The sequence below is a fragment of the Raphanus sativus genome, chromosome 6 (assembly GCF_000801105.2).
Source record: "Raphanus sativus cultivar WK10039 chromosome 6, ASM80110v3, whole genome shotgun sequence".
Classification (NCBI taxonomy): Eukaryota; Viridiplantae; Streptophyta; class Magnoliopsida; order Brassicales; family Brassicaceae; genus Raphanus; species Raphanus sativus.
In genome coordinates this window covers 458,825-483,939 of record NC_079516.1, presented here as the reverse complement: position 1 = coordinate 483,939, position 25,115 = coordinate 458,825, and the positions used below count along the sequence as shown (strand labels likewise).

General features: G+C 38.0%; 6 protein-coding genes, 1 non-coding gene and 1 pseudogene across 8 annotated transcripts; 3 read left to right on the top strand and 5 right to left on the bottom strand.

Annotated features, from left to right (window-relative positions):
* Positions 1 to 666: 666 nt before the first annotated feature.
* LOC108807574 (uncharacterized) lies at positions 667 to 3,426 on the top strand. The gene is made up of 3 exons (XM_056989955.1): positions 667 to 1,928; positions 2,452 to 2,994; positions 3,086 to 3,426. The coding sequence occupies exons 1-3, from the start codon at positions 1,050 to 1,052 to the stop codon at positions 3,188 to 3,190; spliced, it is 1,527 nt and encodes a 508-aa protein (XP_056845935.1). The 5' UTR covers positions 667 to 1,049; the 3' UTR covers positions 3,191 to 3,426.
* Positions 3,427 to 5,274: 1,848 nt separating this feature from the next.
* LOC130496777 (uncharacterized) lies at positions 5,275 to 7,855 on the bottom strand. Its single transcript, XM_056989219.1, has 3 exons — positions 7,765 to 7,855; positions 5,857 to 7,345; positions 5,275 to 5,803 (listed from the first exon to the last, which is right to left on the bottom strand). Exons 1-3 carry the CDS (start codon positions 7,853 to 7,855, stop codon positions 5,275 to 5,277), a joined length of 2,109 nt encoding a protein of 702 aa, XP_056845199.1.
* A 2,061-nt stretch (positions 7,856 to 9,916) lies between these two features.
* LOC108833189 (glycerol-3-phosphate acyltransferase 5-like) lies at positions 9,917 to 12,160 on the top strand. 2 transcript variants are annotated; one of them, XM_018606623.2, is made up of 3 exons: positions 9,917 to 10,634; positions 10,850 to 11,737; positions 11,889 to 12,160. In XM_018606623.2, exons 1-3 carry the CDS (start codon positions 10,053 to 10,055, stop codon positions 11,892 to 11,894), a joined length of 1,476 nt encoding a protein of 491 aa, XP_018462125.2. In that variant the 5' UTR covers positions 9,917 to 10,052; the 3' UTR covers positions 11,895 to 12,160. The 2 variants fall into 2 exon arrangements, with proteins under 2 accessions (XP_018462125.2, XP_018462124.2); XM_018606622.2 differs by lacking the exon at positions 11,889 to 12,160 and having other exon boundaries at positions 10,850 to 11,877.
* A 1,332-nt stretch (positions 12,161 to 13,492) lies between these two features.
* LOC108813759 (transcription factor MYB65-like) lies at positions 13,493 to 16,201 on the top strand (annotated as a pseudogene).
* A 410-nt stretch (positions 16,202 to 16,611) lies between these two features.
* Positions 16,612 to 19,028, bottom strand: LOC108813762 (rho GTPase-activating protein 4). Its single transcript, XM_018586408.2, has 4 exons — positions 18,267 to 19,028; positions 17,687 to 17,807; positions 17,495 to 17,614; positions 16,612 to 17,410 (listed from the first exon to the last, which is right to left on the bottom strand). Exons 1-4 carry the CDS (start codon positions 18,653 to 18,655, stop codon positions 16,760 to 16,762), a joined length of 1,281 nt encoding a protein of 426 aa, XP_018441910.1. The 5' UTR covers positions 18,656 to 19,028; the 3' UTR covers positions 16,612 to 16,759.
* Positions 19,029 to 22,255: 3,227 nt separating this feature from the next.
* Positions 22,256 to 23,283, bottom strand: LOC108809241 (probable small nuclear ribonucleoprotein G). The gene is made up of 4 exons (XM_018581385.2): positions 23,137 to 23,283; positions 22,981 to 23,003; positions 22,578 to 22,699; positions 22,256 to 22,485 (listed from the first exon to the last, which is right to left on the bottom strand). Exons 1-4 carry the CDS (start codon positions 23,169 to 23,171, stop codon positions 22,426 to 22,428), a joined length of 240 nt encoding a protein of 79 aa, XP_018436887.1. The 5' UTR covers positions 23,172 to 23,283; the 3' UTR covers positions 22,256 to 22,425.
* A 104-nt stretch (positions 23,284 to 23,387) lies between these two features.
* Positions 23,388 to 23,459, bottom strand: TRNAP-CGG (transfer RNA proline (anticodon CGG)). The gene has a single exon. It is a non-coding gene; the product is annotated as a tRNA-Pro (tRNA).
* A 212-nt stretch (positions 23,460 to 23,671) lies between these two features.
* Positions 23,672 to 25,044, bottom strand: LOC108833192 (40S ribosomal protein S14-2). The gene is made up of 6 exons (XM_018606627.2): positions 24,902 to 25,044; positions 24,564 to 24,683; positions 24,429 to 24,474; positions 24,235 to 24,320; positions 24,028 to 24,157; positions 23,672 to 23,932 (listed from the first exon to the last, which is right to left on the bottom strand). Exons 1-6 carry the CDS (start codon positions 24,902 to 24,904, stop codon positions 23,865 to 23,867), a joined length of 453 nt encoding a protein of 150 aa, XP_018462129.1. The 5' UTR covers positions 24,905 to 25,044; the 3' UTR covers positions 23,672 to 23,864.
* Positions 25,045 to 25,115: the final 71 nt, after the last annotated feature.

Sequence of the window (25,115 nt, the reverse complement as noted above, 5' to 3'; positions counted from 1 at the left end):
TATAAATAAACGAAAAAAATAAATCGCTGAGTCTAGTTGAAGAACTGTCTTTAATCAAATTCGTAATGTCTGATACTTTCTCCATTGAAGTTCAACTCCACTAGATCGCGTCCCCTGGCATTATAAGATTGATTATGGATTGGATTTTATCGATCTAACTGATGGCCAAAAAATTTTGTTGAGTTGAATTATATCGTAGTTTATCACTATATAACCTCCACAACAATCTCATCCATTTTATTTCTAAACCGGAGAAAGAATTACAATCTTACTATAACATTTATGTCATTCATCTTATTTCCTTAACTACTACATTCTGATTTTTTTTTGTCATTAAATCTTAACTTGGGGCCAAAGCCAACAAAGTTTGAACATCAAATGCAAAGAAGACAAGATAAAACCAAACGAAAACATCAGTAGATGCTTCAGAAACAGCCCATATAAGATGGGTAAAAGAAAATAAAATGGCCAGACGGAGACCTGCACAACTCCAGGATGAAGGAGAAGAGACAGGCGTACGGCCTTCAGGCGATCAGCTCATACGTTTGCTGTCGACTCTCTGAGGATCAGGTTGTGAAGCCACGATTCTGATTTGTTGGTATTCTATACTTTTATAATTGAGCATACTCATCTTATTTCTAAAACTGAGAACCAGTTACAGCCTGAAGCATTTCTTTTGTTGGTTCTGTTTATTATACTCTGAAACATGATATTCAATCTGTTACCATATTATCGTTGACTGGAGGTTGTCCCCGTCATTTTGTGTGTTTCTTTCACGTGTCAACCTCTTTTTCTATTTATGCCTGTTTATCTCACAGAGTTGCCACTCTCCAAAAAAGGAAATAAACAAAAGTAGCTACTAAAAATAGAATAATTCCAGCCACCGTCAGGGGCAATTCCGTAAAATTTCCAACAAAACTCCATTCCCACGGCGTAGGCAAGAGGAAGAGGGCAACTCTGAAGTCTGGTGTGAATAAGAACCACTCCCTCACGCCGGAGTGAATTTTCACGGTGTTGTTCTCTTCTCACATCAAAAAAAAAAGAAAAACATGAAACTGAATCGCGGAGGAAGCGGAGAGCACGGCCACCACCACGAGGCCCTGAAGTTTTCAAATTTCTTCTTCATGCCGGAGCGGCCACGTGACTACCTCGTGGTTGTCACTCGCGTCTCCGTCCTCACGTGCCTCGTCTTCTCCGTCTCTCTCGTTCTCCGCATCACTTTTCTATCCTCCTCCTCCCCGCCTGACTACTCCTCCTCCTACGGTCTCCGTTTCCCCGCCGTGCCTCAGAAGGCACTAGCCCTCCCGCCGACGAGATCAGCCGGTCCCATCAATATCTCCCACGTTCAGTTCTGTATCGCCGGAGCAGCTGACACGTGGCTCGATCGGAGCCGGCTCACCTCCTTGTGGTGGCGCAATGCCACAACGCGTGGATCCGTCTGGCTCGATAAACCGGTGAATTTCCCTAAGAATGATTCCGATAACCGGTTCTCGATCCCGGTTAGAGTTTCCGATTCTGGTTGGACCCGGTTTAGATTCTCCAGCTCGAGAGCCGCGGTTCGGATCGCTAGGACGATATGGGATAGTTACAAACTAAATCTACCGGATGTACGGTGGTTCGTGATGGGAGACGACGACACCGTTTTCTTTACAGATAATCTCGTGAAGGTTCTCTCGAAGTATGACCACGAGCAGATGTGGTACATTGGTGGAAACTCGGAGAGCGTCGAGCAGGACGTGATGCACGCGTACGATATGGCGTTCGGCGGCGGGGGTTTCGCGATCAGCCGTCCGCTTGCTGCGCGTTTGGCGGCAGCGATGGACGGTTGTCTCCAGCGGTATTTTTATTATTACGGTTCGGATCAGCGAATCGCGGCTTGCGTTAGCGAGATCGGCGTTCCGTTCACCGAAGAACGCGGTTTTCACCAGGTGAGTTCTGTTGGGGGGCACGTGTTAGCTTTAGGATTGGTTGTTTGGACATGTGTCAGAGCTGTTTCTGATCTCGTTTGTTGGATCCCGACACATTCAAATGGTTTAGATCCCGACAAAAGCTCTTTAAGTAAATTCTTGCCACGTGAATTTTCTTAATTTATTTATGAAAATAGCAAAGAAATTAAAGGGATCAAACGTATTAATCACTTAGGTAAATGCTATAAAAAGCATTTAGAATTTGATTTGTTGAATGTAACATAATATTTATTTAAAATAGTGTAATTTATATTTTGGCGTATAGATAATGTTGACCAATTTTCAAAAAAAAATTCTAATTAGAGTTTTTGTTAGGAATTAGCGAATGAGTGCCATCTAAATTGTTATTGTATAAGTATAAAAATCGATTTAGAAATCTTTTCGTTGACATTAGTCGTTCGGTCAACCAAAAATTAAACACGTCTAAACCATTTAAAGAAGAACATTAGTATAAATTAACAACATTTTTTTTGATGTATTGCAGCTTGACATAAGAGGAGATCCATTTGGGTTTCTAGCAGCACATCCATTAGCTCCCCTTGTATCATTGCATCACCTAGTTTTCTTAGACTCAATATTCCCTAACAAAAACCCTATCGAGTCGTTACAAACCCTAATGAAACCTTACACCTTCGACCCGCATCGAATACTCCAACAGGTTAACTGCCATGACCGCAAGCGTCAGTGGTCCATATCCATTTCTTGGGGATACTCCATTCAGATATACTCTTACTTCTTGAGCACTAAGGAGCTGGAGAAGCCGTTGCAAACCTTCAAAACCTGGCGGTCTTCGAGCGATGGACCTTTCACGTTTAACACAAGGCCCTTGAAACCTGACCCGTGTGAGCGTCCCGTCACTTATTTCATGGATGGAGCAGAGGATGTGCGGGATAGTGGGACTAAAACTTGGTATAGTGTGGCGGATAAGAATTATGGTTACTGCGGAAAGAGAGAGCATTCTCGGGTAACTAGAGTGAAGAGGATATTGGTGACTTCAATGAAGATGGATCCTGAGTATTGGAACAAGGTTAGCGCTTTTTGATTCTATATTGAAACTTGTAACATTTAAAATTAGGTTTTGAAGCTTTTATTACATTTTTATTCCTTTTTGTTGACAGGCACCAAGGAGACAGTGTTGCGAGGTGATGGAAGGAGGAGGAAGAAGAAAAGAGAGAGAAATGTCGATAAGGATTAGAAAGTGCAGATCTTCGGAGACGATATAAAAAATATTTTAATTAGAGATATATATTTGCACATACAGACTTTAGATTCGACCATAGATTGGTTACTAATTTCTAGAACAGAGCGTATCAATCATCCATCACTAAACATTTATGTTGTGTAACTTAGTTAAATTGGCAAAAAAACAGAATTTCGTACATGTATCTATTTTGTTAAGTTAAATAAGTTCGGTTTCTTTTTTAGTAATTGGTTCTTACCTATCGAGGATGCCAATTCAACTTGGACTTTTTACATAGATTTCATAACAACCAAATTTCTTCCATACCTTTTGATTCCAACCAAACCTCAGCTAACATAATTAAAGAGACGGATAAGAAAATGCATAAAGGAAAAATGTTTATAAACACTCAAGTTTTTTTTTTTTTGAAACACTGCATTTAATTATAACTTGGGTTCTAGTTGGGGCCATTAAACTCATCCCCAACCATAGGTTCATACAACAACAAGGCATTCTTTGCCAAAGAATCAGCCTGGATGTTTCTTTCCCTAGGAATCCAAACAAATGACACAGAGAGGAAATCAGCTGCTAAGGATTGGATATCAGAGACAATACACATTATCTCAGAGACAGGGGTCTTCGCATTGATGGCGTTTATCAGTAGAGACGAATCCGACTCGAACTGTATCGTTGATAGCTTCAGGTGGTCACACGAGAGAATAGCTTCACGCAAGGCGAGAGCTTCCGCCATAAGAGCCGAGTCAACAAACTGTAGAGGAGTTTGGTGCTCCTGGTTCTGTGTCGGTGACAAGATCATCCATCCCAGGCCTGCTGTCTTGAGTTGTGCGGACCATGCTGCATCAGATCTCACTACTATCGCTCCGCTTGGGCAGGAATAGTGTGGCATGCTTCCTCTTGTGGCTCTGGTTGCCCTCTTCTTTGTGCTGGTGCTCCATTCCCTTGCTAGAGTGATGGCAGTGGAGAGGGTATCTTCTGGTGGAGCAGAGAAACCCTCAAACACAAACCGGTTCCTGGCTTTCCACAAGCCCCAAAGAATCCAAGGCACTAGCGATCCCGTAGAGACTCCTGACGGCGGTAAGCATTTTAGGTTGCAGAGTGATTCCCATTCTGCTTCTAAATCTACCATTCCTCTGTACTCCAGTTCTTCAGTAAAAGGAGCTAGGCTCCATACCTTTTGCGCGTAGCTACAATGGAGAAACAGATGAGTGGTAGATTCAGTACAACCACATCGCTTACAATGCGGATCAATTGGGATATGTCTTTCCATAAGTCGTTCTCCCACCGGCAGGGCCCTCTTGAGGAGCTTCCATGAGAAGAGTTTCACTTTCGGCGCACAGTCTAGCTTCCAGACCCTCTTATTCCAGTCATTATTTCCCGCTGGCTCCAGCAAGCCACCGTTCTCATCATCCTGAATCGCTGTGTAGTACCCAGACTTTACGGAGTACTCTCCTGACTTCGTTCCCAGCCAAACCAGACGGTCTGGAGCTCCCGTACAACTCTGTTTTAAACAGAGGATGCGTTCTTCGTAATCAGGCAGCAGTAGTTGGATCTTACTTCTATCCCATTGTGCCTCGTTTGGGATCATCAAATCTGCCACAACCAAGTCCTTGTTCGCTTCTCCTGGTGGTCCAAACGGACCTTCCTGCTTGCGGGAGCTCAACCATGGCTCTCTCCAGATGTTAATAGAGAGCCCATCTCCCACAATCCACCCTAATTTTTTCTTCAGTAGGTATCTCCCTATAAGAATGCTTCTCCACCCATGTGATATAGTCGATGTTTCCATGACCTGTAGAAAATCACAATCTGGATAGTACTTCCCTTTCAGCACTTTGCTAAGGAGGCAGTCTGGGTGATTCATAATTCTCCAACCCGATTTGGCCAAAAGTGAGTCGTTGAACTTCTGGAAATCTCGCAGGCCCAGCCCTCCAATAGATTTAGGTTTGGAGATACTCTCCCATGAAACCCACGCCATCTTCCTAGTGTTCTCGTTGTTATCCCACCAAAAACGAGTAACCACCGATTGGATTCGCTTACACAAGGAGACCGGGAGTTTGAAGAAAGTCATCGAGTACGAGGGAATAGGTGAGAGGACGCTCTGTAGCATAACTAACTTCCCTGCTGAGGAAAGGAATTTGTTAGACCACCCTTTCGCCTTTTGTTTGATCCGGTCGATGATAGTAGAGAAGAGGTCTCTCTTTCTCCGTCCAAATTGCTCCGGGAGACCCAAATATTTCCCAACTCCCCCTCCTTACTGATCTCGAGCTCGTTCTTAATCATCTCTTTTAGCTCCGCTGGTGCTTTGCGCGAGAAGGTTATGGCAGATTTATCTTTGTTGATAGACTGGCCGGAGGCTTGCTCGTAGCTGCTCAGAATCGTCTTTAATGCTTGACAATTTCCTTTATTTGCATTGAGGAAAAACATCGTATCATCCGCGAAGAGGAGATGAGATACCCGGGGGCATCCTCTCGCTACTCGTAGTCCTTGGAGGGTTCCGAGTTCTTGCGCTCTGTTACATAATCCCGAGAGGACTTCACTACACATTATGAATATGTAGGGAGAGAGGGGATCGCCTTGGCGAATCCCTCGGCTCGGTACTACCATTCCTCTAGGCAAGCCGTTAATGAGGATTATGTAACTGTGGAGATACATTGCATTATTGACTGAATCCAGTCTCGGTGGAATCCCAACCGTAAGAGTACAAGCGAAATAAAATCCCACTCTAGGCGATCATATGCTTTACTCATATCTGTCTTGATTGCCATAGCACATCGCTGCTCCGCTTTTGACGACTTCAGATAGTGGAGAACTTCGTGAGTGATAAGAACGTTGTCTCCAATTGCCCGCCCCGGAACGAAGGCCGATTGGTTCTCCGAGATAAGTTTCTCCATCAGCGGCTGTAGTCTTCGTGTGATGATTTTCGAGTATATCTTGTAATAGACATTACACAAGGCAATGGGTCTATACTCTGATACTTTCTGTGGCTTCGAGACTTTAGGAATAAGCCGGACATGAGTGTGATTAATAGTGTCCGGAAGTGGAGCCCCACTGAAAAATTCCTGAACCTCGCGCACTACAGCCGTGCCAATACGGTTCCAATGGGTATGGAAAAAACCTGCCGAAAAGCCATCGGGGCCGGGAGCTTTTTCCGCATTGATAGACCAGGCCGCCTCCTTTATCTCTGTTGCCGATGGTACACTGAGAAGGAGCTCATTTTCTGCCTCTGAGATGATGGGGCAGAGTGCCTGGTTTACAATCATCTCTCTCTCCCCTGGCGTGGAAGTGAATAGATGTTGGAAGTAGTCCCCGATAACTTGTACTATCTCCTCCTCCTTGTTTACCATCTGTCCATCATCATTTTCCAGTACCGAGAAAGCATTTGCTCTCTTCCTCGACTTGGTGATAGCGTGGAAATAACCTGTATTCCGATCACCTAGCTTTAGCCACAGCAAACGACTCCGTTGCTTCCAATACTCCTCCTCTGCGAGGTAAGCTGCATTAAGCTTTGTTTTGATGTCTTGTATCAGGTTCGTGTCGTTCTGTGGGCTCGAGAGCGCGACATCAAGCTCCAGCTTTTTCTGCTCTATTTGCTTCTTGCTATTGCGCTGTTGGGTCTTATTCCAGAGTGAGATAGCTGACCTCGTATTAGCTAGAATGTCACATACGGCTTCTCTGGTATCATCCCTCAGTGTCTCATCTATGAACTTCTTCGCCTCTTCATTGTTGCATAATCTCCGATCATAGCGGAAGAGACCCCTTTTCCGTTTACCTCCTTTATCAAAGAATGAGATTAGAGGTCTATGATCAGAGCTTTCAAACTCCAAGTATTGGCATCTTGCTGTTGGGAAGCATTCGGCCCACAAGGTATTTGAAGCGGCTCTATCCAACCTGCATTTCACCAGGTCGTCTCCTCGCTGGCCCCTCCAAAACAAGGGGTCCCCGGAATGTTGCAGATCAAATAAGTCACCCTCCGAGAAGAAAGTACGCAGGTCCGAGAAGGAGCCTTTGGGTCTGACTACTCCTCCATCCTTTTCATCGTTACATAAGATGTCATTAAGATCACCCGTCAAGAACCAGGGCGCATCACGGGGTAAGGATAGAGAGAGGAGGTGATCCCACTGTTGTTGTCTCAGCTTCTTATCATTGTTTCCATAGACAAAAGAAGAAAAAAAATTTTTTCCTTCAAATTCAACAACCGTCTCAATTACATTCGGACTTGACTCCAAGACCTGAAGATTTAAATCTGGGTTCCAAAATAATGCTAGCCCACCAGCTCCGTGTCCAGTCGGGGGAATCAAGTGATTGCATTCGTATCTAAGGTGCTCCAGTTTCTTGAGAACCACTTCATTGGAATTTTTTGTTTCCATGAGGAAGATAATATCCGGATCAAAGGTTTTGGATATCTCTCCCAACTGTCGAACTGTCCGGGGATTCCCCAACCCCTGACAGTTCCAGCTCAGAATCGCTAAGGAGCGGGGTTGGACGGATTCTGAAAATCCATCCTTCGGCGGTTCGTCGGTGGTATCATGTTACAGAGAGGTTGGTTGTCTGAAACAGAGCCTCCCACTTCTGAAGATCCTCGAGCACGTTTTGTAGTACCTTTAGCTTTGGAAGGTTTAGGGGCTTTCCCCGAAGTTCCTGCATCAACATGGAGCTTCTTCTTGCAGTTCGGAGGTTTAGCTTGCTGCATTTTCCTCTTACATAGGTTAAACACTCAAGTTTATGTCTGAGTTTTAAATAATATAGACTTGAAAACGTTGTGTTGTTGTGTTAGATAACAACTATATATAAGTCTTATGATCGTAGCTGTATGAAAAGTACTATTATAATTTATAGGATTTTTAATGTAAAAAACCCTCAGCTTAGTTTGTTTTGGATAAAAACCCCCAAACTAAGTATTTAATGAAATAACCTCTAAACTAACTTTATTTAATGAATTAAACCCTTTCAGGTCATAATTAACATTACTACTGATAAATCTTTAGTTTAGAGTTTTTTCCAATAAGTAAACATAGTTGGAGAGTTTTACCCTGATTAAAAAAAATCCAAAATATGATAATATTACTAAAAATTAGTAACTTTAATTTTCAAATTAGCATTTAAAAAAAAAATATAGATATATAAGTCTGTTTTTTTTAAATCAACATTATATATGTATAAATTAAAAATGTAAAAAACCCAAAAATATAAAAATATCTAAAGCTTTACCTGTATTAAAAATTTATCTAAAAATTAAAAAAATGTAAAAGACAAGTAAATATAATTAAAAAATTATATCTTATCTAGTAACTTTAATTTTCAAAAATTAGCATTTTAAAAAAATTCTATAAATATATGAGTCAGATTTTTTTTAAAATCAACATTATATATATATATATATATATATATTTCAGTAAAAAATGTATAATTAAAGTTATACATATATAATGTTGAAAGCGTTGTGTTGTTGTGTTACATATATATATGTATGTGTATGAAAAGTCTACGTATGTGTATGAAAAGTACTATTATAACAACACACATACGTTCTGTTAGAATTCCAAGCTTGCTTTTCTTCTATAACATTATCTGTCAGGTAGGCAACCAAACACGGACCAGTTTAATTATTATTGAGTTGAGATAAGGTTTCACTTTGGCAAATGATTTCACAGAACGACATATACGAAATATTCTAACCAAACTCAATAAACTGAACCACATAAACTAATTCGGTTGGACTATATTATAAGTTTCTCTTCGGTCGAATTAAACAAAACAAATCAAATCCAAACAATAAAGAAACATATATCAATAATGATACAGTCAAAACTCTATAAATATAGAATGTTGGAACTTTGATATTTTATTAATTTATAGAATTACTAATTTACAAAATGTTTATTTTACATTTTTTATATTTTAAGATATATTTTTCTAAAATAAAAATATTTGATTTTACTGTATATATACATTGATTAACATTTTGAAATTTAACATTTATATTAGTTTTATTATATTACTGGTGCATATAAAATATATTTCATAGAATTTAAATGTGTTTCTAGATATAATTTTACTAAATCTCATCAATATATATTAAATATTAAAAAATATAAAGATAATTCATTGTGAATATAATATAATGATTGGTTTACACTTATATAAATATTAAATGTATATACATATAAATTATCAATTTATAATTTTCGTGAGACTATATATGTATACATATGATTTTTTAGAAATTATTTATCTTATTATTTTATCAACACATTTCATATTTTGAACCGGTCAATTTAGGACTGGAAAAATTTGTTAATTTACGGTGTTTATTAATTTATTAAGTATTAAATTATAGAGTTTCTAATGTACCTATATGGTTATATATATCTTTACCAAAAATGAAAAATCTGTATCACTTAAAGCTATAATTATTTTTCTCATGGACTATATGCCGTGATTATATAATTAGGTCAGTAACCTAACTAAATCCGTATATTTAGCTGTAGCCATTGCCTAATTTTGGTGCATTCTGCCAACAATTTGGACTAAATGGGTTAGTGTAAAATTTTTTTGGACCAAATCCGTTAGTTTAAAACCATTAATTTTGTTTTATTCACATAACATTACGTGCACCATTTCATTAGAAAAGAGGAGCACCGTGACGTGTATAATCGTATTTTCTTGACATCTCTCTATGACTCTATATAATATTGACTTATGGAACATTTTTCTAATGTACATGTACAACTACGGTAGGTGTAATATTGATAAACTGCCATTGCAACAGAGACAAATCAATCCAAAACCTTATAACATAAAACGTTATATTTCATTTTCTCCCATTCTCAGTCGACACAAGTTAATATTCGATCACATAACCAAAACAAAGAGAAGAAAAAGTAAAAATGGAGCGAGGTAAAACGACTTCAGATTCTGTCGTGACGGAATTTGAAGGGACAATGCTGCGGAACGAAGATTCATTCTCTTACTTCATGCTCGTTGCCTTCGAAGCATCTGGTCTAATTCGTTTCGCCATCTTGCTGTTTCTTTGGCCTGTAATCACACTCCTTGACGTTTTCAGCTACAAGATCGCCTCTATCAAGCTCATGACTTTTGTAGCCACGGTTGGTTTACGCGAATCAGAGATTCAATCGGTGGCTAGAGCCGTCCTTCCTAAGTTCTACTTGGATGACGTAAGCATGGACACTTGGAAGGTTTACAGCTCGTGCAAGAAGAAGGTTGTGGTGACGAGAATGCCTCGAGTTATGGTGGAAATGTTTGCAAAGGAGCATCTTAGAGCCGATGAGGTCATCGGTTCAGAGCTGATTGTGAACCGGTTCGGGTTTGTCACCGGTTTGATACGTGAAACTGATATCGATCAATCTGTTTTGAGCCGTGTTGCTGATTTGTTTGGTGATAGAAAGCCTCAGATAGGTCTTGCAAGACCGGGCAAGACACTTTCTACAACTTTCTTATCTTTATGTGAGGTAAACGTTGGATCTTTGCATGAACAAAATCAATACAAAATATAATAATTCAACTGTTACAGTTCTAAAATAATAATTTCAACTGGCAGTTTTTTATTGTCATTTTTAACATACGCAAATCTTTGTATATTTTACAACATATGTTCCCTATTTTTTCATATATTAATAATCCCTATTATTATTAAAACTAATTTTAAATCTTCATGTATATATAGGATCATATTCATGCACCAATACCAGAGAACTACAACCACCGTAACAAACAATTTGAGCTACGGCCACTTCCGGTAATCTTCCACGACGGACGCCTTGTCAAGCGGCCAACTCCAGCCACCGCACTCCTCATCCTCACATGGATCCCATTAGGAATCATTCTCGCCGCCATCCGGATCTTTCTTGGATCCGTCCTCCCATTATGGGCCACACCGTACGTCTCCAAGATATTCGGTGGCCAGGTCATCGTCAAAGGCAAGCCTCCTCAGGCACCAACGGCAGGAAACTCCGGTGTTCTCTTCGTGTGCACTCACAGAACCCTAATGGACCCGGTGGTATTATCGTATGTGCTCGGACGCAGCGTCCCGGCCGTTACTTACTCGATCTCACGCTTATCCGAGATATTATCTCCCATTCCAACCGTTAGATTGACAAGAGTCCGAGATGTAGACGCAGCAAAGATCAAACAACAACTGTCTGAAGGCGATCTAGTGGTTTGTCCTGAGGGAACCACTTGTCGTGAACCGTTCTTGCTAAGATTTAGCGGGCTTTTCGCTGAGTTAACGGATAGGATTGTACCCGTTGCTATGAATTATAGAGTTGGGTTCTTCCACGCGACCACAGCGAGAGGCTGGAAAGGTTTAGACCCGATTTTCTTCTTCATGAACCCGAGACCGGTTTACGAGGTTACTTTCTTGAACCAGCTTCCGGTTGAGGCTACGTGTTCCTCAGGGAAGAGTCCGCATGACGTGGCGAATTATGTTCAGAGGATCTTAGCGGCTGCGTTAGGGTTCGAATGCACTAACTTCACGAGGAGAGATAAGTATAGGGTCCTTGCTGGAAACGATGGAACGGTTTCGTATTTATCGTTTCTTGACCAGTTGAAGAAGGTGGTGGGCACTTTCGAACCTTTTCTACATTAAAATCAAATTAGTAAATTCCTCTTGATTTATTTTGATTGTGATTAAAGTCTGGATTGAATTTTGTTTTAATAGATGATTCTGTTTGTATTTTTGTTTATAAATTTTGTTCTCTTTTCAGATATGAACTATCTCCCCGTAACTGTTGAAGAAATGTTTGGGGATGAATATGCATAGAAACCATATAACCGTAACATTTTATCATCTCTTTGCTCTGATGGAAGTCGGGAGCTCAACTAGAGCGAGATGTCCAATCTTTCGTTTAGACATTGTAAGCTTTAAGATTGGACCTTCAGATATTTATTTTTAGAATCCGTTACTTCTCAAAATGTGTCATACTAGATAAAATTAAACCAAATATATGTTAAAATTTTCTTTGGTCTAATATCAAGTTAGGACCTAAATTGTTTATTTACTATATCAATTTTCTCCTCAAACTAAGGATCACTCACTAGTGAACCTTGACTCTGTTACCAATTTATTATGATGAATCATATATATATACCATCATGGGCAGGATGTTCTATTAGAGCATACCAGATGCCAATACTGAAGCTTAAATGCTCAGCTAGAACTAGATGTCTAATTCTCACTTAATATGATATTGTTCGCACAGATTTTTTCTTGGATCAGTTGCTTTCCAACATGCTTTTTTAATAAATAGAACTGGATCAGATATATATATATATATATATATATATATATATGTGTGTGTGTGTTAGATTTTTTGAGTTTGATATCTGATGTGAAACTTGAATTGCTTATTTACTTTTTAACATTTATCTTCATCTTTTGGTTGTCATGCTTGCTTCAGAGCTGTAGCACATACATGAGTTGAATAATCCGAGTCTTACTTATAGATTCACCTATAAATAGCATTCAAATGGTTTAAATAAGATCCGCAATTATCTTCTTTTTGTATAAAACATCATTTTTTCTGTGAAGTGGCAAAAGTGAAGTAACAACAGGCTATATAAGTAGCAAATGCATGAAAAAGGTTTGAGTCGTCGGTCGCATGATTCGCCATTTGGTTTCCTGACAGAACTTTATGTCGATTAGCCAGTCTGATTAGAGAGAGTCACAATCATACACTATCTATTTGATGTCAGAAAGAATCACTGGATGACATTCATACGAGTGCGGACCCTCGTAATCTCAACGTCAGTAAACTCAAAATCACACCATTAAATGAAGTACACATTGCAATTTTAGTTTGTTGTGTTATCAAGACGTATAGTAGACGATTATACCAAAACAGTATAAATTGCAATTTATTACACACTTCTTAAATATCACTATTATGATTATAGTTACTAGATTTTAAAAAACTTTTTATTCCAAAAAAATACATTTTCTATATTTTTGAAATAATTTGCATACTTTTATAAACATTATTTATAAATATTTGAACTGATTAAATATCATTAATTGATAACTATTTTAAAATACATAGTCAAAATACAAAATAAATTTAATTATATTTTTATTTTGAGCAAGTAAAGAGTATTTGTTTACAAACATAATTAATTTTGAGCATAATATTGGCATTATCTATTAGTTTTCAGTCTTATTTGTATATACTCTTTTGCCATGTTTTGCCAGGAAAAAAACAATTATATTTCTTCTGTCAGAAAATAATTATATATAGTTTCAAAAAAAAATTAAATATAGACACAATTTCATGCTATAAATTAGAAATTTCTCTATAATTTTTCCAGAAAAGAAAAAAAGTAAAAAAAAAAAAATTCTTTTTTGTAGTAATGAAAAAGCATTAAATAAATTTTTATTTTGAGCAACAAGCATTAAATAGAAAGAGTGTTTTATTATTTTCACTTTAGTTTGATCTTGTTCCCACTTGATCTGGTGAGCATCTCTCTCTCTCTCTCTCTCTGAGCTTATGAATGATGAATGATTGCTTTACTACTCTGATCTCTTCCCATCTTCAACCTCTCGATTGATTCATCCATTCTCCGAGATAACATCGCTCTCCCCTTTCCTCCCGCGTAATCTCTCTCTTTCCCTCCCTCCCTCCTTGCTTGCTTTCTTCATCCATTTGCACACGGATCTCTCCCTCATCTTCACTCGAAATCTAGGTTTTTTGATCCCAAAATCGGGATTACTTTCCCCTTCTTCTCTTGTGTTCAGCTCAAAACTTCGAGCTCCGACTTCGTCTCTTTGTGATAAACGCAGATCTATAGCTTAGGGTTTCGTTTCTTTTCGAATTAGGGAATTTGATTTTTTAGGTTTTTCTTTCTATTAATAGAATCTAAGTGTGTAGAGCTTCTGGAATCTAATTTTGTCCAAAGATCTTTACTTTGTTGCTTTTTTAGTTGTCTGTTTTTCAAATTCATTCTTTCGATGTTGATACATATTAAAAGCCTCTGTCTTCTTGCTTTCTCTATACTGGTTCCAGGTGTGAGAGAGCTTTAATGTCTAAACGGTTATTAAAGCTGCAACTGCTTTAATTAGAAAGAGTTAGAGGATGAGTTACACGATGGATGAGAGCGATGATGCTATGTACTCCAGCATCTACAACAACGAATCACCATCGACTGCTGATAATAATGGCTGCACGAGCAGCAGAGGAGGGAAAGGAAGCGTCCTGAACCTGAAGAAAGGCCCGTGGACCTCAACGGAAGACGGCGTTTTGATTGATTACGTCAAGAGGCACGGTGAGGGTAACTGGAACAACGTGCAGAAGCACACCAGCCTTGCACGCTGCGGTAAAAGCTGTCGTCTCAGGTGGGCTAATCATCTGAGGCCGAATCTGAAGAAAGGAGCGTTTAGCAAAGAGGAAGAGCAGGTTATCGTTGAGATGCACGCCAGGATGGGGAATAAATGGGCTCAGATGGCTGAACTTGTAAGTAGTATAGAAAGAGCATTCATAAAGTGATGATCCTAAAGGCTTTGGTATTGATTTTTTTGTGTGTTTATCAGTTGCCTGGTCGGACAGATAATGAGATAAAGAATTATTGGAACACGCGTATCAAGAGGCGGCAACGAGCAGGGTTACCACTTTACCCTCCTGGAACCCATGTTGTTGAAGACCTGCACTGGAGTCAAGAGTACCAATCAACGAGTAATATCACCGGAGTAGTAGATAGAAGAAGACATCAAGAGTTCTCGCAGTTGGGGAACTCCAGAGCTAATGCTTTGTTTGAGGATCTGAATTTTGCTAATGTCCTGTTTGAGGATCTTAATTTTGCTACTAGCTTGTTACCTGGAGCTTCTGATATGCTCGCATACAACATGCTAGGAGCTGGTGCAAGTAGCTACACGCCACACAGTAACAACATAAGGCAAGCATTCCAATCTCCGGAACATTTTCAGAACGCTGCTCCACAAAAGAATCCAAGATCTTTTAGTATCTCTGATCATCCTATGTATGGTGGAAACCAGCATCCATCTGATGTGATGATGATTCAAGATAGCCATACCTTTACGGATGGCATGCTTCCTACTTCTAAGCCCTTGTTTGGGGCGGTGAAGCTGGAGCTCCCTTCATTCCAATATTCAGAAACTAGTGGATTTGATCAGTGGAAGACGACGACGACACCGTCACCTCCACAGTCAGATCTACTGGACTCTGTTGATACTTATATTCAATCTCCACCACCGTTGGAGATAGATGAGCCAGATTGTTTCTCTTCGTGTGACACCGGCTTACTAGATATGCTGCTTCATGAAGCCAAGATCAAAGCTAGTGCGAAGCACGGTTTGTTGTTATCTTCATCTGAGAAGAGTATAAATTCAAATACTTGTGCTACTCAGAATGTACCACGAGTAGGTGAATCAGAAGCTTTCCAAAACATTTGGACTCGCTCCGAGATTCCAATTCCCACGCAACTTAGTGGAGGTGGAAACTCATCAGGTGAGAGATCAAAGTTTACTCGTATCTTCCTTATTGGTTGCAAAGTTACTGTGTTTAGTGTATTGTAACAGATAGTCACTCTGTTATATTTGAAGCTTTGGCAGGGTACGTTGTGAAGACAGAAGAGTTGGATCAGGTATGGGAACCAAAGAGAGGAGTTGATGTAACACGACCTGATGCTTTACTTGCGTCGAGCTGGCAAGACCAACAAGGCCGGTTTTGGGATTGTTAGAGACTCAAGCAGCATGAGTGACGCCCTTGCGCTTCTTCTTGGTGGGTGAAGACTTTGGAAACAGTTACTTGACTGTTGGGTCATCATCAGGTTAAAGCACCACGAGCCGTTGAATCTTGCGCATGGACCAATAAGCCTTCCTCTTTGGTCCTTGTTAACAAAATGAACCACATCTATTTTCATGCTTACTTGCTTCCTTTGAAGACTTTGCGGTTTCTTATATAGTTGAGACAATAAAACTCTGTTTGATTACTCTTATCAAATGATTACTCAAACAATACAATAGGATTTAAATAAGTAAATGAGAAGCAAATGAATCATTACAACTTGATTTAGACTCCAGTTTTCTTGCTTCTTATGAGTTCCTTAAGCTCTGCAAACTTCTTCTTGCATTGAATCACCGTTTTACCAGGAACAGCAGCAGCTACTCTCTCCCATCTTTGTCTTGTCTCTTTAGGGAGTGTCTTCAAAGCTTGAACCAAAGCTCTTTCTTGCACAGCCGAACAACCATCGGTGTCTGAACTTCCACTTGCTTCACCATTATCTTCTGAGTTTTGAGATGGAGAAGAGAGAAATGGTTTAATCAGAGATTATCACACTGTTTGGTTGTCGGAATAATTCTTTTGGTTTTGTCATCTCGAAAAATCGTTTGGGCCAGGCCCATTTGTCCAATTAGTTGGCCTTTACACCCATGGTTTTTTTTTTTTTGGAAACACAAAACAAGCTTTTTTTTCTTCGACATTATATGCAAAAATGTAACGTTTCTTGAGACACAAGCAACCCATTCATCCTCACAATATCGAAATCATTCAACAAAATCCAAAAAGTTGGATCAAAACCATCAGAAAACGTAATTCTTTTTTTTTTTTATAGAAAATGTAATCTTTATTCACCGCCAAGCTTCGAACAGCTCAACTCTGTAATTCACACGTCCAACAATACTACTCGCATTCGACATTGTCCTCTTCATCTTCCTATTCTCCTCCTCCCAACCATTCTCTTTCTCTCCAAAACCTCCACAGCTTTTAACCAGAGACGACTTTAAACCAATAAGTTCTTCAGATCCTTCTCTGTCTTTCGTTTCCGCCTCAAAGGTATCCACAGCTTCCTCCTCGTTAGCAGCTTTCATGAGATGCAACAACTGCCTGCTACTCTGATCATCACCGTTCTGGTCTCTAGGACCCGGGTTCGAGCCTTGAACCAACCTATCTCGAGCCTCTTTACGTTCTTTAAGCGTTTTCCCGATAAGGGTCTTAAGAAAGTTCATGACTTTCACCGCGTACATCAGAGCCGTCAACGGATCCAACATCTGAGTCATGTTGGGCGCGAAAACCATAGCGATGTTTCGAGCGTTCATCTTGTTGACATGTTCCATCTCCACAACGTCTGCCATCAGATTGACTGACCAATCTAGCAGAGAAGCTTCCGTTGAAGGAAGAAGCTTTACAAGCTCCACGCACTCGTCTTCAGTTTCGGACTCCATGACTTGCTCTGGTGAGAGTGAGTCCAGCACACCGGTTGGAAGTTCCCTAAACCAAGCCTAAGTGAAAAAAAAAACAAATCGAAGAAGTTAGAAACTAACAACTAATGAGAGTAAGATCCAAGTAAGGGTTTAGTATGTTACCTTAATGAGACTTGCCAAGCAATGTACATCAATGTTGTTTGGTATAACACCTTTGTTCAGCTCTTCTCTTATGTACTCCTCTTGAGTATTCTCACCATTAATCCTGAATATTCCTTCTACCTATATATATATGGCAACAAATGGTTATATTTGCTGATACATATAGTTTTGAAACACAATTACACAAACAACCTGCAAGCCGCCTCTACTGTACAAGTGACTCTGCATCATCAAGAGTATTGTAGGCACAATGTTCCCTCTAGTATCATATGATAGCTGCATTGACTCAGTTGAGACTCCAAACACGGTTGCACTGCATTCACATACATCCCACTTCGTTAGACATTTCACACCCCAAATCACAGATAAAAAACAGCTATGCACAACAAGATGTCCTCAATCAAATCTTATCTACCAACACTCAATATCCTTAACAGAGTCATCTGCTTAATAACACTATAAATCTCCAACCACTAATCATTTAGAGAAACATCTACTCCCTCTATTTCCCAAATTTTTTTTTAAAGAGTATTCACGTATATTCAAAATATAAGGAATATTTATAACTTTTTTTTTTTGAAGGATATAACTTTTTTTTTTTACTTTTACAATTTTAGAAAATTATCAACCAATTATATTTAATCGGATTCAAAATGTGTTTAAAATATATATAACTTATTAGCATTAATTAGTAAAATTACCTTAAAAATTTAGCAAATATATATATATATCGGGAATAGGAAATATCATTTTTTATAAAAACAAAACGAACCTTGCACTAGGAGCTCGTCTAGGGACTTCAGGTTCAAACTCAACAGGCAAACCAAGAAAGCCATGGAAACGATCAAAGGTGACATGAGCGACATGTCTAACATCTGAAGGGACACCAATCTCCATCGAACAAAGATCCTCTTCTCCAACACACCCACCAATCACAGACCTTCTGATTGCAGAGACAAGAATCTCCAATGCAGACGAAAGCTCGAATCTTTCTTCCTCTTTCTCGCTTCTCTCCTCTTCCTCTTCTTCTTCCTCTTGACGAGAAATGTTAAAAAGAGAATGTGGGTCTCTGTTACCATCATTGGCTCCGCATGATGTAGAAGAGGAGCTTGAAGGTGAAGGGAAACGACATGATTGGCTCGAGTTTAGTACTTTCGCCATCTCTTTAGTCAAGGATAATCCTATAAAAATCAAATCTTGGAGTGATGGGTACTCTCTAAGGGGAAGAACAGTGATGGATGTCAAAATCAAAGGCTAATAAAGAAACAAATCTTTAAAAGGGAAATTTTTCAGACAAAACCTAAATGGGGATTAGTAATGGGTAATTAATGATGCTGTTGGGAAATAATGGGAAACTCAAAAATATTAATACTTTTGGGTACTAAGCGACGCGTAGAGTTGAATTGAAGAAAGTGGTTTTTTTTTAGTTGGTGGGTTGTAATTATCACTTCAATTTTTCTTTCTTGCTCAAAGAGATGAGAGAGAGAGAGAGAAACTGGTGAAGTTAGGTGAGAGAAGTTGAAGAAGGCTAACTTGGAAGATGAAGGTGAAGCTGTCTTTTTAAGTATCTCTTTATTAAGAATAGTAATATAGTATATTATGCTGTGACCTTTATCAAATTTACTACTAGCTATCTTCCATTTGAATCAGTTGGGGAATGTGAAGTGATTAAAAAAAAGAATCAGTTGGGAACAAATAGTAAGAGTTGTCTATTCTACACTAGGAACAGTCTCATGTTTTAATAATCTACTAGATTTTGACCCGCCCTTAAAAGGGCGGGTATATTTTTTTCTCTCATTTTTTAGAAATTAAAATTTTTTATATTTATGTTTTAGTTATATTTGTGTTTTTTGTATTATTTTTCTCTTAAATGACTAATAAGATATTTTAATAATTGTATTAAAATAATTAGATAACAGCTAATCAATAGGTTATATTCATGTTTTAATAATATTGATATAAAAGTATAAATTTCTCATGGTTATTGATAACCTATTATAAATCTATATTTATTTTTGGATTTAAAATATCATTTTATAATATTACTTCAAATATTTTTGAACACTCAAAATATTTATACATTTACATGAACTGGTAAGCCCTTATATATTAATAAAATAATTATAATAAACTGGTTAGTTTTCTAAACCATGAAATGATATTTTAGTATATATAAATTCACAAGTAAATTCTATCCGTATTTTCAAAATGTGATATAATCTTTGAAGTAAACCAAATTTATATATTATAAATTTCAATTTTAATTATGTACCTACATTTAAATGTTACACATTAAGTGTTATATTTAGTGTTATGAAACCGATCGGACCCGCTGTTAATATTAAAGTAACATGTTATATTAATCAAATAAAATGTTGAAACTTTCAAAATAAAAATTAAGATTCTTTTTCTTTTTGCTAATAAAATTCATCGTTTATATAACCAATATACATTTTTCTAATAAAATCAAAGTGATAATATGTAAAAACACTTTCGAAAATATTTCAACAGACAGAAATATATGATGTTATCGAATGTGTAAGAAGGTGGTTTCACGATTCCACGTTGTATATGTAGAAAGTGGTTATCAAATTTTAACAAAAAAAAAAAGAGAAGTGGTCATCAAGGTGGTTACATGATATTTTAAATAATCATTAAATACAGGTATATAAACTTTTCTTCTTTCATACATAATGCATAAGAATTTTTGACTCAAAAGTCATCATCTATAGGTTAGCACTTACTGTAGTTTTATGCATTCTTGATCCAAGGTCCACAAACCACACATTGTTTGCATGGTTTTTGTTTGTTTTTTTTTTTCTCAAATAATTGTTTTTTTTTTCTTATTATGCAGTGAAACAAAACATGACGCACATAAACTGAAAATTATATTCTGCCTCAATGGCCTCAAAACAGTTTATGTGCATGGAAACTTAACTCAAGCACAACTTCGTCATGTAAGAACTTGGACTCATCAGCTTTTATTTTCTTTTGTGATTACCTCGGCTTGGATCTTTGCAATAACTTAATTGTAGCGTTTTATAATATTAGAAACTTTTCAGAAATAAAAAGTTGCTTTTTCATAAACTGGGTTTCATCGTAGAATTGAGGAGAAATCCAAATTGTTCCTAAATCTATTGCTGGAAATTGTACTATGTTTCAATCTATTTGCAGATTCGATCAACGTTTTAAAATTAACAAAGGGTTTCTGCAACAGCCATTTAAAGTAAGAGATATTTTGTGTTTCACGTAAAAGAAAGATAGAAAGGATAACTGTCTATGTGACCTTATTTGTAGGAAAAAAGATAACTGACTATATTCATTCTTATGCAGTTATATTTTAAATTTTTTTTTTTAATTGGACCCAACTTTTATCAATTGGTCAAACAGCAAAATTAATAGAATAGATGCAACATTTAATGCTCATATTGTAATTCAATACTAGTACTAAACTAGCTTGTTTCTGTTGTTGTTAATTTGTAAATGTGTAATCAGATTTCCAAGAAGTGGTGAAGTTACTTGATAATCTAGTTCTGTTAAAAAAAAATTAAGAATACACTTTGTTACCGTTATATGGTGGCCATCTCTAGGACTTTTACCTCTTGCCATAACTAAAGAGAAAGGTATTAAAGAAAAAGGAAAAGAATAGTGAAGTTGGTGAAAGTTCATTTTGGATTAGTTGAAGAAGATCCAGACTGTTTTAAATTTATGTTTTGTTATGATGAGTTGGAGACCCCCAAACCAAGGATAAACATCCATCTCTCTTTTGGATTCACTGCTAAAAAAACATATTAAGCTGTAAGTGGCTTCAACAAAAAGCTAAGAACTTATAGACAATACACAAATACAACCTACTTTCTACTAACCAATAAACACAGACTCATAGACCCCTTTGTAGTAAAAAACTGTAGAAGATGTGTATAACTCAAGGAAGCTTCAAACACACCTCCCACGTGCCGAAAATTCCGTTGTATGTTATGTGTTGTTGTATTGTTTCATTATCATTTGCCTTACAAGTTACAACAAGGCTTCGTGGGAGCACATGCCTTCTTCATTCATTCCTTCCACTTTCACGGTGTTTTATGTTGTATCAATTTCATTCCCATTTGCCTTACAACAAGGCTTCGTGTGTTGTTGCACATGCCTTGTACCTTCTCGGTTCCTTGTATCTTTTTTATCGCCTTTACTCTTTTTTTTTTTCTTTTTTTTCAGTTCTTAATTCATAAAAACCACCTTTTGATAAAACAGAGGGGCCAAAGGGCATAATCATTATCTCACTACAATGGAATTAGAAAGAAGAAAAGATTTAAGATAGTAAAGCAAAACGCAATGACCGTTGGAGCTCATTTGCCCAAAATTCAAATACAAATCCCCACATCAAAAGGCTTTTGCTTTATGTGATGCTTGGCCCAATCAAAATGGATTTGTTCCCATGGCTGCTTAGTAGAAAGTTATAGCAATGCGCTTACAAAAATCTTTACCTGAAATTCAAATCCCCACATCAAAAGGCTTTTCATTTATGTTAAGACTATCCCCAATCAAAATTAGCTTTCTTTCTAATGACTGCTGTTAGTTCTTTGTAGAAAAGTTGTAGCAACGGTTACAAAAACATGTACTCGTCCGACCTAGAGAGAGAACCATTTAATTGCACAATTCACAGCTCAAAGGAGAGTTATTCACACACAATATAACAGTTATCAGATTGGCTCATAAGTCATAACTGGTTCACAGAAATATTCAGAACAAAAGAAGAGGAGATAATTAATCATAGAAAATTTCTTTCAGATCCTCGATTCATGCTGATAGATTATCTTACTAGAAAATTTCTTTAAGATCCTCGATTCATGCTGATAGATTGTCTTACTAATTAAAGTTCCAATACAGAGAGAACACTCAAAGTCAAAATACAGACACCAGTGGTGCAAAGTAGGCTAAGATCTTCCAACTGGCTCAAGAGCTTCAACAGTGACAATGCTGTTTCCTCTTATCACCTGCATTAACCAAATATAGAAACACAATTATACGAATGAGATTAAATGACTGAATAGATTATTAGTGGGGTGTTTTGGAGAGAGAAACGTACCACCATGCCGATGTCAGTTTTGTCATCACCATTGACCTCAACAGTGTTATCGACAACAAGGTTCATGAACTGGTCAAACCCACGGAGAGTTCCAACTACCATTCTGTTGGCATTAAGCTTAACTACATTCAGAGACAAAAAAAAAACAAAATGAGACGAGCCTAATGATTCTTCTAAAAAGCAAAAGTCGAAACAAAACCATTAGCAAACCTAGACAAAACATATAGCCTAATGATTGTAATGAGACTGTCCTATGAATGATGCATTTATCACCAGGTTCAGTGAACACAAGTTTTAATCTATTACACAGGCATACATATCGCTCTTAATTTCAGCGAGAGATTCAGTGAAAATTGAAACGCTCTTAAAAGAGTAAACGTTAGAAGAGGAAATCGAAACTTACTTTGGAGCTTCTTGTCCATGTACCTGAATCAATATACATCAAACCACGAAGAGTTAGAATCACAAAACACGAAGAAGAAGAAGAAGAAGTTGGAGGCTGGATCAAACCAAAACATATAGAATAGCTGAAAATCAAAAGTAGTGAAGAGGACTTTACTTCTTGAGATCCGGAGGCTGGCCTGATCGACTCATACTTGCAGAATCGGAGAAGACGGAGACGGAGACGGAGAGAGACTAGGGTTTTCTCCCTTAGAGCTCGGAAGTATCTCACTCAATTCGATTGCGGAGAGAAAATAGATGAAAAAGAAAAATTCGATGGCGGTATCTACAGCATCGTTTCGAAGCCCAATGTTATTTGTTATTTGTTCCAGGCCCAATAGCCTTTCAACTGATTAATATAAAAAAATAGGGGTGTTCCGAGAATCGAACTCGGGACCTCTCGCACCCGAAGCGAGAATCATACCACTAGACCAAACACCCTTATTGCGCAAATGAGACATTAAGCAGCCAAAATTAATAACACTTGCATAAAATGAAATAAGAAACAATTTCCTTGGTTACATAAACTTCTACCAGGCTTAGCAATTTCTTATGAACGTCAATTCTCATAAAAGTCGGGAAGTAAATAGTTCTGGTTTAAATTTCATCTATAGTATAAATGATCAAACTTGCATTCGATGAAGCTGATGATGTAAAATAAAGAAAGAAAATGCAAAATAACTCCAAATGTATAAATGTTTTACAATGCTCAAGAAAGATGCAAGTTTTCGAACCAAACTTGACAAGATGAAATGGAGAGACAAAACTAACTTCAAAGCGTGTACCCAAGAAACTACACGAGTCCAGGGCACACAGCTGAACGATCATGAGGCTCTCATAGGGCAATCAGAGTCTTCTTCCTCTTCGTCCACCCTTTCTACGTGTACTGTCGGTGGGAATTGGAGTAACGTCCTCTGTAAAAATACATTCAACAACGATTTCCCTCACAACCAAAACGGTCAACTGTCAAAATAATCAAAAAGGGAGTAGAGAGAGAGATTTTACTTACCAATACGACCAATCTTCATGCCAGAACGAGCAAGGGCTCTGAGAGCAGACTGAGCACCAGGGCCTGGAGTCTTGGTTTTGTTTCCTCCAGTGGCACGGAGCTTCACGTGCATGGCTGTGATGCCAAGCTCCTGTCACACAAGTCATTATTAGGATGAGCATATTAATCCACAAGTTGAATAGCATTAAAAGAAGTATGAATCCTAACCTTGCATCTTTGAGCAACATCTTGAGCGGCAAGCATAGCAGCGTAAGGAGAGGATTCATCACGGTCAGCCTTCACCTTCATCCCACCTGCGCAAAAAAACAAACATTTTTGAGGTTTCAACTCGCATAAATCGGACATTTAGATAAAATTAAGAGAACATAAACAGGGGACAACAACAACTAAGAGAACATTACCGGTGATACGGACGAGAGTTTCTCTTCCCGACAGATCAGTAACATGCTGCAATAAAATTTAACATCAAAAGTCATGAATCGACTGCACAGAATAATTAGCGCTAAGAATAAAAATAAAAGGAAAGGAAAACTTACAATGAAAGTGTCGTTGAAAGAAGCAAAGATGTGAACAACACCGAACACTTGCTCTCCGTCACGAACAGCAGGTCCTAGAGTCACTGTTTCCTCCTTGGGCTCTCTGGTCTTTCTCCTCGACTATAAAACAAAACAACAACTCGTTCACTGGTCGGTACACAAACCATCAATCACATCGATTCTACAGAACCATACATACTACCAAACAATTCGAGCGGTAACAGCATTAGAACATTCTATGAGGGAGACAAACCTATGTGAAATTCTAAGAAATGGAGAGTTCGAGATTCCCTACAGACTAACGAAAACAAAACTAGTGCCGGAGACAAAGAGCTTACCATGTTCACCGATGGATGAGAAGAGACAAAATGCTCGGGCTTTTTTGGATGGGGGTTCTCTGGAAGAAGACAACAACTCAGAGATACAAATCTGATTTATATATTAGGGTTACATTGTAACACACTCTTGCAATTGACGTAATTACCCTCAGCGCTTTGATTCTTAAATACGGCGTCGTTTACATTATTATTGCAATACTTTCTCTAACTTTTT